Raw genomic sequence first — 17,957 nt, 5'->3', positions numbered from 1 at the left:
ATATACCCCTGCCACTTTTGGGATACTTATATTGAGTTATCTGAAAATATGTTTTTTTTCGCACTTCTTTCTATTAATTGTTACACATGCATAAGTTTCAGTATACCTTTATTTCTAGCCACACAAGTAGCTTCATGCGCAGATACAATGCACGCTCGGTCGCCGAATGCGAGTGGGTCAAGTAGATTTGGTTGCATAGGCATTAGGTAGTATATATATTTGTGTGCAAGTCTAATAAGATGTTATATTTTTTAGGATCCGCATATAATGCGAACCCCTAACTTTAAGTAGTATTTTTTACCATAAATTTTTCGCATTATACGGTAATTAAATATGTATTTCAATCGGAATAAGGAGAACAGTAAATGCAGACTACAAAATAAGGCAAGGAAATCTTAATAAAGAGGATTCATTCCAGATATTGCAAAGAATAGGAATGTAAGAATGTGGAAGACTTACGTGAGGTGTTGTTTTATAGATTTTTTTTTCCATGTAATTTAAGCTTATTTCATTTCAATTTATACTAATGATACCTTTTATACTTGGGTAAAAATTCTATCAAATAAAACCTCTCAATACAAGTATGCCATTGTTGTTACTAGCATTCCAGAATGATGATGACCTTTGGCATAAAACATCAGATCCGACAAAAGCACGTGCTCCACCTTTCTAACAGAAGCAGCACGCATGATGTAGAAAGTTGAGGTGAGCTGTTGATGTCAGTTGAGGTTCAGTGATGAATAACAGATTAATTAAGTTTAGATGCCTGTAAGCTGCAGTAACGTGTCAATGCTAGAATCGAGATCCTGCATGCAGATAAAGCGATATGGAATTTTTATGTGAAATGTTGCAGGCGATTTTATTTATTTTAACTGTAGCTTCAATGTAGAATAGTACTTTTAAATTGGTAGTTTATATACCCCTGCAACTTTTGGGATACTTATATTGAGTTATCTGAAAATATGTTTTTTTTCGCACTTCTTTCCATTAATTGTTACACATGCATAAGTTTCAGTATACCTTTATTTCTTGCCACACATTTTTATGTTATACTCTGTTAACTGCATTAATATTTAATTTTCTAGCTCTGTATAAATGATGTTTTCATCCACATCACTAGCTGCCCAAGAGAAGAAAATTCTAAGTTCAATGCTAGTTGCCAATTACAAGTTAATGGCAGTTGTCTGCGGTACAAGCCAAATCTCCACCCATTGCCAGTAGAGGCAATGGGTGGAGATTTACTTTCCCTCAGTCTTCAAAAAGGTATGACTAAAATAGCCTAAAATTAACAGAATCTAAGACCCAGAAATGAACCTGACATATTAATCTAAGAATATTGTTCAGAGAAAGTCAAGTACTTTATTGCTTATTATTATTATTCGTGACACCTCCAAGGAGTCCGAAGACTCATCGCGGGAGGACACCTATTGTACAACTCTCCGTCTCCACCACTACACCGAACCTCTACTACCAATCATCAACATCAGTGCCATCTACTGGCCACTACTACCACCACCACAGCTAATATTTTTTTGTTTGTAAATTGCGTGTGTTCTGAAGGGCTGATTTGTCTGTATGCGGGATGAAAAACCCAAGTTTCCGGAAGAAAAAACCCTGCTACCTCCGTATGAGATTGGCTAACTCACCTTCAATTGAAAATCGTTTGTGGACTATATAATCTCTGTTTATAAGAAGACTATACTGGCATAAAGAAGCATAACTGGAATGACTCCCTCATACTTAGCAGCAATATAACCATAAGAGTGCCTCTGCATAACGTGTGGGAACAGAAAAAAAAAACAGATGCCACAGCCTTTAAAGCATTGTCTTTTTAAATGCTGTTATTTGTATGCTGTCTGTCATGTTATACCAGAGTAGTTTATTAACTCTTCAGTTAATAACACAGATTCAGATCCAGTATATTATTATAAAAATAAGTTAATTTTATTAATAAGTCAAAATCAATATCATTATTTACAAAAATATTACTATAAAGAATAGTATTGCATGGGTGTAACAGTGTACATAAAATGTTTATGATTCGCAAGCGCTTTATATAGATTAGCTTCTCTCTATGTTCACTGGGCATCTACAGATGCCGTATGGTCACTCCGATGCTCGATTTTAGACAGGTCTCTGACTGCTGTTTTAGCCATTCCTAACCTTTTTCTGACATCTTCTGAACAGCAATTCTTCACATTAATAATGGATCCCAGGTACTCAAACTTGCTGACTTCCTCAATTCTTCCTCCATTAAGGTACACTTGTTTCTCAAGAGCTTCTCTGTTTGTTTTCCCTTTGAGAACCATGAGCTTTATCTTGCTAGAATTGAGTTGAAGTCCTCTGTTATTACTGATCTTGTTAACTTTGTTAAGAATTAGTCCTAGTTCTTCCATGTCATTACAAAGGAGTAATGTATCATCGCATACCTCAGATTACTGATCAATCTATCTTCTATCCTAATTCCTGTCCTGGGCTCATCCAATGCTTCACGCATGATGTCCTCTGTATATATATACTAAACAAGTGAGGAGAAAGTAAACATCCTTGTCTAACTCCTTTTCCAACTTGAAGCCGGTCAGTCAATCCAACACCTGTTCTTACTGTGGCTTCTTGTTCCTTATACAAGTTGGCTATCAACCTGATAGTGTGTTGAGGAAAACCCATTCTTTTCATTGCTTCCCACAGTTTCACATGCTCAACACAGTCAAAAGCTTTAGAGTAGTCTAAGAAACACATTACCAGAGGGAGCCTGAATTCCTTATATTTTTCTATGATCTGTCTAAGGCAAAGGATCTGATCTCTGGTGTCCCTACCTTTCCTAAAACCTGCTTGTTCCTCGGGCATCTCTGCCTCAACTTTGGCCTCAATCCTATTTAGCATGATCTTTAATAAAATTTTGCTTGCATGAGATATCAAACTAATAGTTCTATAATTCTTGCATGCCTTCATATCACCTTTCTTGTGTAGTGGTATGAAAACTGACTTCTTCCAGTCTCTAGGCCATGATCCTGTCTCCCATATCCTTGTAATCACTCTATGAAACACTCTTATCCCTGCATCCCCTGTGGCCTTAATTAACTCTGCTGGGATTTCATCTGCACCTGGAGCCTTATTGCTGTTGAGCTGCTTAACTGCTCTTTCAACTTCATGCCTAAGTGGAGGAGGTTCCAAATCAAAATTTTCTTGGTGGGAGGACTCCACATTTTCTTTATCCACTCTGCTGTACAGTTCCTCACAGTATTCTTTCCATCTGTTTTTGATTTCCAACTCTTCTGTCAGTAATGATCCATTCCTGTCTTTGATGACATTCAATTTAGGCTTAAACTTGTGCTTTAAGTCACAAACTAAATAAAACATCCTTTTATAATTATGCCTTCTTATCTGGAACTCTATTTCTTCACATTTATTAGTATAGAACTTTTCCTTGTCCTGATCGATGCCTCTTCTGATTTCTCTATGTAATCTCTTGTATTCTTCGGTCCCAGTATCTCTTTGTTTTTCCAACCGCCTTCTTTTGATTAGTTCCCATGTCGAATCTGATATCCATGGGTTTCTTGGTTTTCTTATTGGGCCGAGATACGTCTTCGCTGTATCCTGTATTATCATCTTGACTCCTTCCCAAAGCATTTCTAGTGAGATTTCCTCATTGGTCTTCAAAAAATCATCCAACTGAGTTGATGTTTCTTCTGTGAACCCACTAGGAATTACTCTAACATCCAATCTAGTGGAATGTGCCTGACCTGGAAGTTTTCGGAGTCTTAGTCTTACTTTGGCTATTACCAGCTGATGGTCTGTACCACAATCTGCTCCAGGACAAGTATGCACATCAGAGATGCTTGTCTTTCACTGCTGGAGAGCCAGGATGTAATCAATCTGGTGCCTTGACCTATCAATGTTAGATGTCCAAGTATAGGTCCGTCGTGGATGTTTCTGGAAGAAGGTATTGGTAATAACTAATCTGTTAGCATGGGAAAATTCCAACAGTCTTTCACCATGGATTAGCTTAACAAAGTTATATTCTAAAGAGACAGAAGGGCCACAAACTTACCATCATATATGAAGAAAATGAACATCACACAAGATTTCTTCTCTTCAAGATCACAGGATTTGATGAGAATACACAAACAAAAACAATTAACTTCAAACTTTTTAAGCACAGTTTCTTTCTCTTTCAACATTGGTCATTAAAATATAATTAACTCATACCTGTTTTTCTTTGAAAACAACATAATTTGTGCACAGTCTTTCTTGAGTAACATAATGTTTCTTCTTTCATGTCTTCTCACATCGGTTCCTTTTTCTATTTCCTTCAAATAAAAAAAAAAAGATAATTTTAAAGTTCCTGTTCTTTTTTTAAAAGAGTTCATCACTTTTGTGTTCAAAATGTTTAACTAGAACAAGTCTGCTGCTTATCAAAAGGAACTGTTTATCATTTTGGGAGAAACTATATAATTCTTATCACTTTTATATATATTCTAGCTTAGCTTCCTTGAAAAATAAATTATTATATAAATGTCTCCTGTAGTAAACACTCATCCAGAGAGGCAATAGTAAGATGCATTTTAACAGAGACAATGTATACCTCGTCTTAAATTGGTTCAATGTTTGTACACTTACACCTCATTTGGCAATGTATTCTCCTCATCAACCACTCTCCATGCAAAAAAGTCATGTTGTACTCTCTCTAATGCACATCTTTATACAACTTCCAAGAATGACCTCTTGTCTCTATCCACTTCCCTCCTTTGAAAAATATCATGGATATCTGTTTGATAAGCATCCATTAACAATTTATATGTCTCAATCATATTGTCCCTCTGCCTATTTACCTAGTCTGCAATTTACATTCTCTCAATCAGTCTTCATAGTTAGTATTCCACAATCCTGATATGGTTTTTATCTGCCTCTGAACTTTTTCCCCCCCCAAAGCTTGCTTCTCACCTAAGAACGCCGGTGAACAAATAAATGCACAGTAGTTCGGATGTGGTCTATCCAAAGCCTTGTACAGCGAGATGACCACATCCTTATCTCTATTTGTCAGTGTTCTTCTTAGTGTACTGGAATTTCTTTGTGCTATTTTTGTTGCTTTTACAATATCCCTTGAACTTCAATTCATTATTATTATTATTCATGACACCTTCAAGGAGTCCAAAGACTCATCGTGGGAGGACACCCACTATATAACTGTCTTCTCCACCAACTACACCTCTACTACCAATCATCTCCATCAACGCCATCTACTGCCAACCACCACCACAACTAGTATTTTTTGTCTATATGCAGGATGAAAAACCAGAGTTTCTGGAAGAAAAAACCCCTGCTACCTCCGTATGAGATCGGCTAACTCACCTTCGATTGAAAAAGTCATCATAAAGATTCCTCCTGTCACGATGAGAATCAAATGTAGGCTTATTCCAATCGAAGGGTGCAATGTACCATTGTTCTTCCAATTGCGCTACGGGGACGCTTACCACCATCACAAGCTTCATCTTCCTCCTTAATATGTTTCCAATATGATACACAGCTTTACTTTTTTGAGATCCAAAGTGCAAAACCTTACATTTACCGTTGTTAAATTGACATCCCCCAATTGTCAATTTACTACCAATCATCTCCATCAACGCCATCTACTGCCAACCACCACCACAACTAGTATTTTTTGTCTATATGCAGGATGAAAAACCAGAGTTTCTGGAAGAAAAAACCCCTGCTACCTCCGTATGAGATCGGCTAACTCACCTTCGATTGAAAAAGTCATCATAAAGATTCCTCCTGTCACGATGAGAATCAAATGTAGGCTTATTCCAATCGAAGGGTGCAATGTACCATTGTTCTTCCAATTGCGCTACGGGGACGCTTACCACCATCACAAGCTTCATCTTCCTCCTTAATATGTTTCCAATATGATACACAGCTTTACTTTTTTGAGATCCAAAGTGCAAAACCTTACATTTACCGTTGTTAAATTGACATCCCCCAATTGTCAGCCCACATAGCCACTTATTCAAATCACTCTGAAGCACTAGTACATCTGTATCATTGCTAATAACTTTTCCCTGCTCAGCATCATCTGCAAACAGCTGAAGATCAGCTTGTAAACCACTCACATTCTTCTTTCACTACGCGTTATTCCCGCTTCCTATGCAGGGTCCGCGTGTTACTTAGATGTGACTTCTTGTTAGTACCACTCCCAACTGACCTGTCACCTAGCCTGTTGCTGGGGTGGGGGGATATATTTTGACTGTAGCAGCGTATGTTCAAGGGGCCGTTTTGCCTACTTGTGGGATGAAGTCACTCTTGTGACATCTTGATGAAAAACGCCAGATAAACTGCCAGAAAAAACCTTACTGCCAGCGCCCAAGACCGGCTAACTTGGCTATGGCTGAGGAAGATCCTCAAATTCCTCACATCTTCAACGGGAATCGAACCTGGGACACTCCTTCCCCAGTCATATGGTTGCGAAGTGCAAAGCCACTAGGCTAACCGTGCGGACTTGTAAATCACTCAAATTACCATTAAGAAACAAATTAAACAGCAGTGGTCCTAGAACAGAACCCTGTGGGACTCCACTAATAACTCTCCTCCTAAGAGATATGGCTCCTCTATACAGCATTTGATTTCGATTAGAAAGTCAGTTTGCTATCCAATCGACCAACTGATTTTCCAATCCCATTTGCCGTCACTTACACTAGTTTATTATTATTATGTGACACCTCCAGGGAGTCCAAGGACTCATTGTGGGAGAACACTCTACTCTACTTCACTAAATGCATCTCACCCTCTCCACTACTACTACTACTACTTAATTTTCCCTATGACACTATTACCATCAACAACATCTACCGCCCATCATCACCAACAACTGTATTTTTTGTCTGTAAATTGCATGTGTTCTGAAGGCCAATTTGTCTGTATGCAGGGAGAAAAAACCTGCCAACTCTGTATGAGATCAGCTAACTGCTTGCAGTTGAAAAAGCCCATATAAGGAGTCCCCTGATCATGATGGGAATAGAACCCAGGTCTTTTCCAATGAAGGGAGCAACGTTCCACTGTTCTTCCAATTGTGCTAGGAGGCACATTATTATGTGGTAGCCTGTCAAATGCCTTTGCAAAATTCAGAAGTATCACTGTATATGAATCACTTCTATCCAGAACTGTGATCACCTTATTATAAAACATAAGTAAATTAGTAAAACAAGACCTCCCTTTAACAAATCCATGTTGACCTCTATACAGAATGTTTTCCTTATCTGCCCAATCCTGTATCCTATTCCTAACCAATCTTTCCAAGACCTTCACAACCACTCCAGAAATGCAGACTGGCTTGTAATTTGAAACATCTGTTTTGCTTCCACCTTTATGCAATGGTGGAAGCAAAACACTAGACTCCCATTAAACAATCAAGTCAATGGAAGTATCAGCTTCTCAGCACATTATTTCACAACAAGTGCTGAAATTCCATCCAGTTCAACAGCCTTATTCACATCAAGATGACTCAAACAATCACAGACTTCTACTGCATTCACCTTTAAGGAAATGAGTTGAAATACTAATTCCTCAACTTCCTTTTTCTTTAGAATAGTATCATTACCATCAGCATGAAAAACTAGCAAAATGGAACAACTCCACAATAACCTCTTTGGTCACTCGTGACATCTCGATCCAGCAGTTATCCTCCCATAATTATTCTTGCTCTTGCTAGCTGCATAACTGAAAAACTCCCTAGGAGTTTTCTTAGCTTGTTTTGCTTGTCTCCTCTCATAAATGTATTACTTTCTTGCCTGCACTTTATAGATTTCATTTAACTGTTCACTTCTTAAAAGTTTATATTTTCTACATAATCTTTTCTTCTGCAATTCCTGTTTAATTTCCCTATTCATCCATTTAACACCCATTTTGTTAATCCTTTTTGATTTAGGCACAGTCTGTTATTGTCATCGTCAAATACTTCTTAACTATGACCAGTGCAATATTAATCTCTTTTACTTCAAGTTCTTTTTCCCACAGAACTCCTTGAAGATGTTTTCTGGGTTTTCCATTATTTCCTGCCCTATAGTTCTACACGTATCCTTTTACTCTGGATGCCTCTTCATGCTTTCATACCTCCCAGGTCAGGACTATATGATCACTGTCACCAACTGGTGACAAAATTGATATGTTGTTGACAATTACATTCTCCGTTATTACTAAATCTAATGCATTTTGCCCACGAGTTCTTCCATCACCAACTGTATGAGATACGGATCCTGTAAGAACTCAAGAAATTTTCTTTCCTTTTCCCCCATAAGCTATTTCTTCTTGAAAATTGAAATCCCCCATTATTATAATGCTTTTATCACCAGCTAAACTAATTTGCCTTAACATTTCTTTCTCATCTCATTCCTTATTCCCAGTTCTATAACACACCCCAACTTAATCTATCTCTCTCTCTCTCTAGTAATACTTATTTCATACCAAACACTTTCAAAATCACTCTCACTGTTACCCCTTATGTCCACAGACTTACATGAACACAACTCATTTGTAATCATCATTAATACACACCCCTCTTTTTTTTTTATAATTTCTGTCATCTCTAAAAATATTGTACCCATTAACCTCAATTCCAATCAAGATATCATTTCCAGTTAACCATGTTTCCGATATACCTATTATCTGAGGCTGGACTATAATAACCACTGCTATAAATTCTTCTGACTTATTCCTTATACTTCTCGCATTGGTATATAAGAGGAGGAGGACATTTTTAAGCTTTTCCCCTGATTTTCCATCTGTTAGTGTTATTTCTAACAGGCATCCTCATCCCCTTCCTAATAACTCTTGTTTCCCTGATCTGATACCCACACATTTTCATTAAACAGTAACTAATTTCTGTAAACATTTACTCCCATACTTATTTAAATGCAAACCATATAACTCCTCCTCCTCCCATATCCACACACACACTCAAATCTTCTCTTCCTACACATTCTTGCTACCATTTCATTCATCATCAATGCCCTTCTCAATTCTCCACTACCATATCTAGGCATCACAATGACTATCTTAAGTACTCTTAAATCTAAGTCTCAAACATCTCCCTCAAATCCCTTGCCACACAATTTACACTGCTTCTCAAATCATTCATCCCAACCATTATAATCATTTGATCTACATTCTCATCTATCTTTATAGCTCTAGTCACACACTTTAAAGTACCTCCCAGCAAGCATTCTTTAAAGATAACATTGCTTTTTACTTTATGAATCATCAAATCCCACGGTATTATTTTCTTAACTTTTCCGTCTACCTATTTTTCTCCCCTGTCTATCCATCTCTACAAAATTCATTCTTTCCATTCCAATTCCCAAAGATCTCTTATCCAAAGCTGAATCTAACTCTGTGTTGTTTACAGTGAACTCTGGAGCACCCAAATCTCCTTAAAATCTTGGTTCCATTCACTTATTCCAGATCATTTTCACTTTCATGCACATTTTGCCATATGTGTTCATTTTTATCTCTTCAATAAGTTTACATTTCCCAAATATATACTTATCTCGTGATGAGTTAGGAATTCATGGAGATTTCTGTGCAATAAAATATCTGTTAATCTCACATCAAATTTTTTTTTTTAAAAAAAACCTGAGGCATACATCAAACAATCATTGGACATTATTTTGAACACCATATCCTTAAGTACTGGTGGACAGAAAAAATAGATGTACTAGTCCCAGTAATCTTACTACCATGTAAAATTCTTGCATGACCAAATGGATTTTTTTTCTTATTAGATGTTGATAATACACTTGGGTTTGTCTCTTTAAGACAGTAGACTCAGTATCTTTGATGCTACCACAATATAAAATAGAATCACTTAATTTGGAGGTCTTCTACTTTTTATGAAAGTTTTTCTTTTCCATTGCCTTTCTTCCCTTCCTGGTAGAACTGCATTTGTTGTCATGTAAGTTTCCATCAGAAAGCACCAAGGGAAGGCATAGTGTGGATTGGAAGCATTGGACTCCAAATCTTTAATAAATGTTTGCAAACAATGCAAATCAGCTACATCATATTTTTTCTTCTCCGTTACCTTTCTTCCCTTCCTGGTAGGACCACACACTTGTTGCCATGTAAGTTTCCAGCACAAAGCACCAAGGAAAAGCCAGGTAATGCTGGGTGCTATCCCACAGTTGTATTTACATTGAGATTCTGCAATATCCTAAGAACTACCAATTTATCCACCTCTGTTCACACATGATCACATCATGTTCACACTGTATGTCACATATGTTAATGCAGTAAGTTCACTAGGATGATATATACTTGCAAAGTGGTCACTCGGTAACTCAACTATTTTATCTGCTTCTGAAATAAATAATAATAAATACTGCAATTGAACAATTTGCGACAGGCCATAACTATACATTAGTAAAGAAATTTCTAATTACAAGAAACAATGCATCATCATTATCTTCTTCTTCTCTCCTTTTATGTATTAGGCCTACTGGCCTGTTACAAAGCTATCTTAAGCAATTCTAAGTCGTACCCATCCGGAGAATAAGGTGACTAGCCCTATGCCTCCCAGTATATTCTATGGCTGTAGCTGTGTGCGTTCACAGGGCCAGTTTGTCTGCTTGTGGGAGGAAAAATCTCAGATAAACTGGAGAGAAAAATCCTGCTGTCCATTCCCCAAACCGGCTAAAACTTGGCTAAGGATCTGAGAAAGATCCTTAAGTCCTGTGTTCGATTCCTCACGTCAGCGATGGGAATCGAACACAGGACACCCCTTTCCCAGGCATATGGTTGTGAAGTGCACAGCCACTAGGCTAACTGTGCAGACCATTATATTTGGTAAATGTTTACATATATAATAAAACTAAAACTTTCCTTTTTAATTTATTTCTTCAAAATTGGACACTGCGAAAAATATATTTAAAAAAAAAAAATGTAACAATCTGATATCACAAAATAGTAGATATCCTGTATGCTGGTTTGTGAGTGGTGCATTTCTTCATGTACATTTGTTGGTTTAATTGTGATTTCACTGCTGAAACATTACGTAATAATAGCCTGGCTAAGTGGTTTATCCACCCTACAAACAGGCTGTGCCTTTGAATCCCACCATAAGGATGGCTGCTTGTAGATGTCATTTTAGCGATAATTGTGCTACAAGTTAACCCTCGTATATAGCGGATGTTAGGTTCCACAGAAATGGCGCGTTATATAAATTACGTTATGCGAGACTCAGATCACATTGAAAAAGTAGGGTTTGGTTCCAAAGTTGTTGTTTTTTTAATTATATAAACAACAATGACATATCCAACAAAAATATATTTTTTTTTTATTTAATTCAGGTAATTCATGTAAGTTAAGAAAACATAAATTATGAAACAAATACATAGTATAAAATTATAAAAGTTACAAATTTAGTTAAACCTCATTACACATAATACATAAATGTTTTAAGGAAAATAAAATAAAGTGCACATTATAATTATCATCACTGTCTTCAAAAGGCACATTTCGTAGATGTTCTTTATTTACGAGTGGCTGGACGTAGTCATAACTTGAAATCTCTTGGACATCATTTGTATAATTCTCATTGCATACTTCGGCTGGTTCACTTATTAAGAAGTCAGTAATAAGACCTTACTTATCACTATGCTGCAATTTTTTATTAAGTTCATAATATGGAGCTAAACAAATATCCGATTGTCTCGTGAATTTTCCAGAGCGCTCCGTTGAGGGATCATTATTCGTAAAATAACGTCCTAACTTTCTTGCTAAGTCCCATCCTTCTGTTAATTTCTTTAAACTGAATTCTTTAACGGATTCATCACAATCAGAATCTTCGGCAGAACTTCCTCCCGTCATATGGTTCAACGTCATCTATTAATTGTACCAGTTCCTCCTAATTTAAATCTATTTCCCCATCAATTAATTCACTAATTTCGTTTTCAACCATATCACAAAAGTCCTCTAAGTGGCCATTACTATAAAAATAAATTTTTTACATAAAAAAGCATTACATATTGTATGTAACTCACCAGAAAACAAAGTGCTCAGCTTGAGATTAACACACTTATGATTTTTAATGGCTTTCCTGGCAGAAAACAAAGACAATGTTCAACAATAAACACTTTATACAGTAAACAACTGACGTACATGCATGCTAAAGGGTATTTTTCCTAATTGCTACTCATAACTACATGCGCGATACGGGCAAACACAAATTTAATGAATATAAAATTTGATTTTTAAGTTGCACGGTGAAAAATATATGAAAAGATAAAGGATTACTACAATTTGTAGACCATGTTTTTATCGAAACCACATTGTAAGTACCGCATTGAACAAGGGTTGCTACAATTTGTAGACCGCATTATATCGAAACCGCGTTATACGAGGGTTACTGTATTTCATAAATTAACAAGATACACAAGGAAAACAGAATAATATATTTTTTATTTGTGGATTTTTTTTTTTTAGTTGAGAGATGAATTTCCCTCCAATAAGCAGGGCAGTGAGCTACTAACCTGCTTATTGAAGTGGCTTGACAAAGTTCAATGATTTAAAAATTTTTCCATGATTCCAAAATTTAAAAAATAAAAATAAATAAAATGCTAACAGCTAAACACATGGACTCTTTCACTGTTTAAATTATGTAATCATCATTATTTTCATTTCTCCTGTCACTTTTCTTTCCTTTTCATGACCAGGCCTGAAAAAAATGCCACTCTCCATGCACCCACTGTTCTTGTTTCAATTCACCTAATTATATTTTGTTATAGTGATAAAGATTTATCATCATCCCTCACAAAAATTTGGCATCATTAAATCACCAGAGCACACAGATTATGCTCCTCCGAGGATAATCTCTAAAACAAGAATTGGAAATAATCAAAAACACAGCCACTCTAAATGGTTACAATCTCAAAACAACTCAAAAAATCATCAGCAATTTCTCTGCACTTCAACCTAGACGAGAACCACCACATAGGATTCCCATACCTTATATCAAAAGCATCTTTGAACAGCTCTCGAAAATTATGAAGAAATACAATCTTGCTGCCACCTACAAACCCGTCAACCAGATCCAAAACTTGTTTTCCCTCGGCTAAAGACAAATTTTCACCTAGGCTACTACCTGGTATATACATGGTTCCATGCTCCTGTAAACTCTCTGATTTTAGACAGACAGGCAGATCAGTTTTTAAACACATTTCGGAACATCAAGACCATATCCGCCTCATCAAACCGCATAAATCAGGCCTTGCTCAACATGGAGTTGAAAACCCAAACCACAAGATCCATTGGAAAAGACAAAACTTCTACACAGATCTTTATAAAATACGAACATTTATATAACATAAAGGAAGCGCTGAAGCCTTACTCCACAGACCAAATCTAAACCACAAGGATGTTCTTGCCATCCCTAAAGCATGGGAAATTGTCATACAAAATTGTGTAAAATAATAACTTAAGTGTAATTAATTTTAATATAAGTAATTTAAGTTCAGGCCGCAGTGCACCACTGCACGCAATTTGGATTCCTTTGTATGTATGCGCCTTTTCTTTTGTCATTCTTAGTATTGCCTTACCGTAATGATGATGTCCTAAGATACCCAGGACGAAATATTTATGTAATAAAAAACCTACTACTGTGGTTCACGTGTGTTAAACTTAGTCAAGAATTCTCCACAGGTTTCTCTATATAATCAAAAAGTTCCATGTTGATCTCTAGAACAGGGGTTCCAGATAATGCCAAAAATAAATTTAAAAAATAAAAATAAATAAAACGCTACCAGCTAAACACATGGACTCTTTCACTGTTTAAATTATGTAATCATTTCTTTTCATTTCTCCTGTCACTTTTCTTTCCTTTTCATGACTAGGCCTGAAAAAAATACCACTCTCCATGCACTCACTGTTCTTGTTCCAATTCACCCAATTATATTTTGTTATATTGATAAGGATTTATCATCATCCCTCTCAAAAATTTGGCATCATTAAATCATTGATAACCAGAGCACACAGATTATGCTCTTCCGAGGATTCTCTAAAACAAGAATTGGAAATAATCAAAAACAGCCACTCTAAATGGTTATAATCTCAAAACAACTCAAAAAATCATCAGCAATTTCTCCACACTTCAACCTAGACAAGAACAACCCCATAGGATTCCCATACCTTATATCAAAGGCATCTCTGAACGGCTCTCGAAAATTATGAAGAAATACAATCTTGCTGCCACCTACAAACCCATCAACCAGATCCCAAACTTGTTACCCTCACCTAAAGACAAACTTTCACCTATGCTACTACCTGGTGTATACAAGGTTCCATGCTCCTGTAAACTCTCTGATTTTGGACAGACAGGCAGATGTTTTTAAATGCATTTCAGAACATCAAGACCATATCTGCCTCATCAAACCGCATAAATCAGGCCTCGCTTAACATGGAGTTGAAAACCCAAACCACAAGATCCATTGGAAAAAGACAAAACTTCTACACAGATCTTCATATAAATATGAACGTTTATATAAAGAAAGTGCTGAAGCCCTACTCCACAGACCAAATCTAAACCACAATGATGTTCTTGCCATCCCTAAAGTATGGGAAGTTGTCATACAAAATTGTGTAAAATAATAACTTAAGTGTAATTAATTTTAATTTAATGTAAGTTCAGGCTGCGACGCACTATTGCACGCAATTTGGATTCCTTTGTATGTACGCGCCCTTTCTTTTGTCATTCTTAGTATTGCCTTACTGTACTGATGATGTCCTAAGATACCTAGGACGAAATATTTACGTAATAAAAAAACCTACTACTGTGGTTCACGTGTGTTAAACTTAGTCATGAATTATTATTATTATTATTTGACACCTCCAGGGAGTCCAAAGACTCATCGAGGGAGAGTGTGCCAACAGCATCGAATGATTGGTCCCCTTCCAACTACTAACCATGCTCAAACTTACTTAACTGAGCCATTAGAATTCTCCACAGGTTTCTCTATATAATCAAAAAGTTCCATGTTGATCTCTAGAACAGGGTTTCCAGATAATGCCAAAAATAAATTTAAAAAATAAAAATAAATAAAATGCTACCAGCTAAACACAGGGACTATTTCACTGTTTAAATTATGTAATCATCATTCTTTTAATTTCTCCTGTCACTTTTCTTTCCTTTTCATGAATAGGCCTGAAAAAAATACCACTCTCCATGCACCCACTGTTCTTGTTTCAATTCACCCAATTATATTTTTCTTAAAAAATTGCAGGAATTCCATCATTCTCACTTTTGTTAGGAGTGCCTAAAATTTACCATAGAGTCATTCTCTTGTGTGTAATCAGCTTAGGCATTCAAAAACAGAGCTCTCTCATGTGATTCTAGAAATTTCCAAGTTAGAATATGACGTATGCAACATCCTTAATTGAGAATGACTGAATAGAATCATAAACAACTCCATGCAATAAGGAAACTTCTGCTTCTCATTATTAAATTTTTATTCAAGCAAATTCCCCTCATAGTAGTAAGTGGGTTAATCATCTTTAACAGAGATTGTCCTGGACAGAGACCACAAATAAATTATACTTTGAGTGCTAAAATTATTTATGATTCCAAATAACTCTCTCCACATGTCTGTCTTGGAATTAGAAGCTCGTTGTAAGTCTACGTAATAAAAAAAATATTGCCATTACAAAAGCTGGTCAAGGCAATATGAAAAATTAGGCATACCACAACTGGTTCAAATCAAGAACTCCATCCTCCTTCAATGCCTATACTGAAGCCTGAAACAGATGCAAGAAAATTATCAGTGCTTCCAAAACAGAATTTGAATGGGCAAAAAGCAGGAAACTTGCAGCCTGTCCAAACGGCAGCCATGCCTTCTGGTCTCTTGCCAAAGTAATTGGTAGTAACTTTTGTCTTATACTATTCCCATCTCTATCATACACAGATGGCTCAATTGCATCATCACCCACAGAAAAAAAAAAGCTGATCTCCTGACTTCACACTCTGCCTCCAATGCATGCATAACTGACAACAGCAAATGCCCCCCCCCCCCAAGTCATTCCAACTGCCCAACATACAATGCCCCCTGTATCCTTTTGCCAGAAAGAGATCATAAACCTGTTGTCTAAATTAGACACAAAAAAGGCTCCTGGCCCTGTTGGCATTCCTCCAATTTTCCTGAAGGTCTATGCAGCAGAACTGACTCCTATCCTGTCTGTACATACTCTCTTACTCCACTGGTATATATCACAAAGTCTGGAAATTGGCCTATATTCAACCCATTCCTGAAAAGGGTGACAAATCGCTGCCATCTAACTACTGCCCTATCTAAAGTGATGGAGAAAACCATCAATTCTCAACTCCTATTCTACCTTGAAGGTACTCAGCTATTAAACGACCACCAGTACGGATTCTGTCAATGCTGATCAACAGGTGATCTGCTTTCATATATCACCCATCTCTGGACAAATGCCATGGAGAAATTTGCTGAATCCCAAGTGGTTGCACTTGATATCTCTAAAGCCTTTGACTGGGTCTGGCACAAAGGCTTACTAAGCAAACTCCCATCATTTAGACTTCTCAGGACGTCTGCAGATGGACTGCCAACTTTCTGTCTGGATGCACACTATGTGTGATGGTAGACGGCTCACTATCCTCTCACCACCCAACTAATGCTAGGATCCCACAAGGTTCAGTTCTCTCACTGATCCTCTTCCTTCTATGTATCAATGACCTACTTCAGTTGACCTCGAACCCAATACACAGTTTTGCAGATAACAGCACATTGCACACCTCCCTTTCATTTGATAAATCTTACCTGACACAACTCACAGAACATCAACCACCTTAATTCTGACCTCCAAGCCATCCTCCAATGGGACTCCTGGCATAAACACGTCACAACCATTGCATCCTCAGCTTCCAAAAAACTACGATTTCTCTTTCGCTCAAGATGTTACTTCACTCTAAACAGCTGTTAACCTTATACAAATCACAAATTCGCCCAGCTATTGAATACTGTTCTCACATTTGAAGTGAGGCTCCTTAAAGCTCCCTCAAAATGCTTGACTCAATACAGAGGAGAGCAATTAGACTGATAAATGACCCATTTCTTACCAACTCACTCCTCTCACTTTCATATAGATGTTTAGTCTCTGCAATTTGTATATTCTATAAATATTTCCATGGCAAATGTTCATCTGAAACAGCATCAATAATTCCCCCACTCTGTACTAAGCCCATTGGAACATGTACAGTTGCCGTCCAACATCCTTTCACAATACACCTTGAAACCCACAGAACAAGTTTCTTTTCTTCCTCCTCGTCAAGGGAGGGGGGGGGGGACTGTTCCACAGTAGAGCAGTAGCAGGGATGAAGAACAGTCCCCCCCCCCCCAGATGTATTTCCCAAGGAATACAATATACAGGCTTTTAAATCGAATGTCAATAAGTTTCTCCTTTCCCCAACCGACTACTCATATATGGTACTAAAGTACTATAGGTTGATCAGCCAACCTCTCGTATATGGGCCCAACATAAAAAAAGAGTCCACCAAATATAAGTGTAAGATCTTCTTAGTTTAATCTTCTTAGAAGATTAAAACACTTTTCATAAATAGCAGAGATCCAATCAGCTGGTGTTTACTGGCTTTTTTAGTAGTAAGATTTCTGTTATTATGTAGATTACAAAAAACTTCCAATTCCGAGACACAGATATGGAGAGATGGTGTTTTATAATGCAATCTCTCTTTCTTGTTCCAGATACTGTGAGTTTTAGAACAGGTAAGGTGCAAAACCACCAAGAACTCCTAAACTTAACCAAATTTTAGATTTTCTAATCTCTTTACGGCCACTCTTTTTCATCTATAATGAATGCTTCTGATTTTATTTTAAAAATTACAGATTTGAAACTTGACCCTTCCATTTTAATTGTCACATTTAACATTACTTCACTCCTCACCAATA

The 17,957-nt window shown here is 36.8% G+C and overlaps 1 protein-coding gene across 2 annotated transcripts in view; it reads right to left on the bottom strand.

Moving 5' to 3' along the window:
• The window catches only part of LOC150098793 (uncharacterized), a 327,468-nt gene that overhangs the window by 51,907 nt on the left and 257,604 nt on the right, over positions 1-17,957 (bottom strand). For both annotated transcript variants that reach the window (XM_090405506.1, XM_090405507.1), the window contains exon 13: positions 4,210-4,310. In XM_090405506.1, coding sequence (XP_090261632.1) covers positions 4,210-4,310 — 101 coding nt within the window. The remainder of the gene's footprint in view (positions 1-4,209; positions 4,311-17,957) is intronic.

The sequence above is a fragment of the Typopeltis vanoorti genome, chromosome 15, assembly GCF_054136105.1.
Source record: "Typopeltis vanoorti isolate ZY-2024b chromosome 15, IOZ_Tvanoo_1.0, whole genome shotgun sequence".
In the NCBI taxonomy this organism is placed as follows: Eukaryota; Metazoa; Arthropoda; class Arachnida; order Uropygi; family Thelyphonidae; genus Typopeltis; species Typopeltis vanoorti.
The sequence above is the reverse complement of the archived record's forward strand: the minus strand, read 5'-3'. Positions and strand labels throughout refer to the sequence as shown.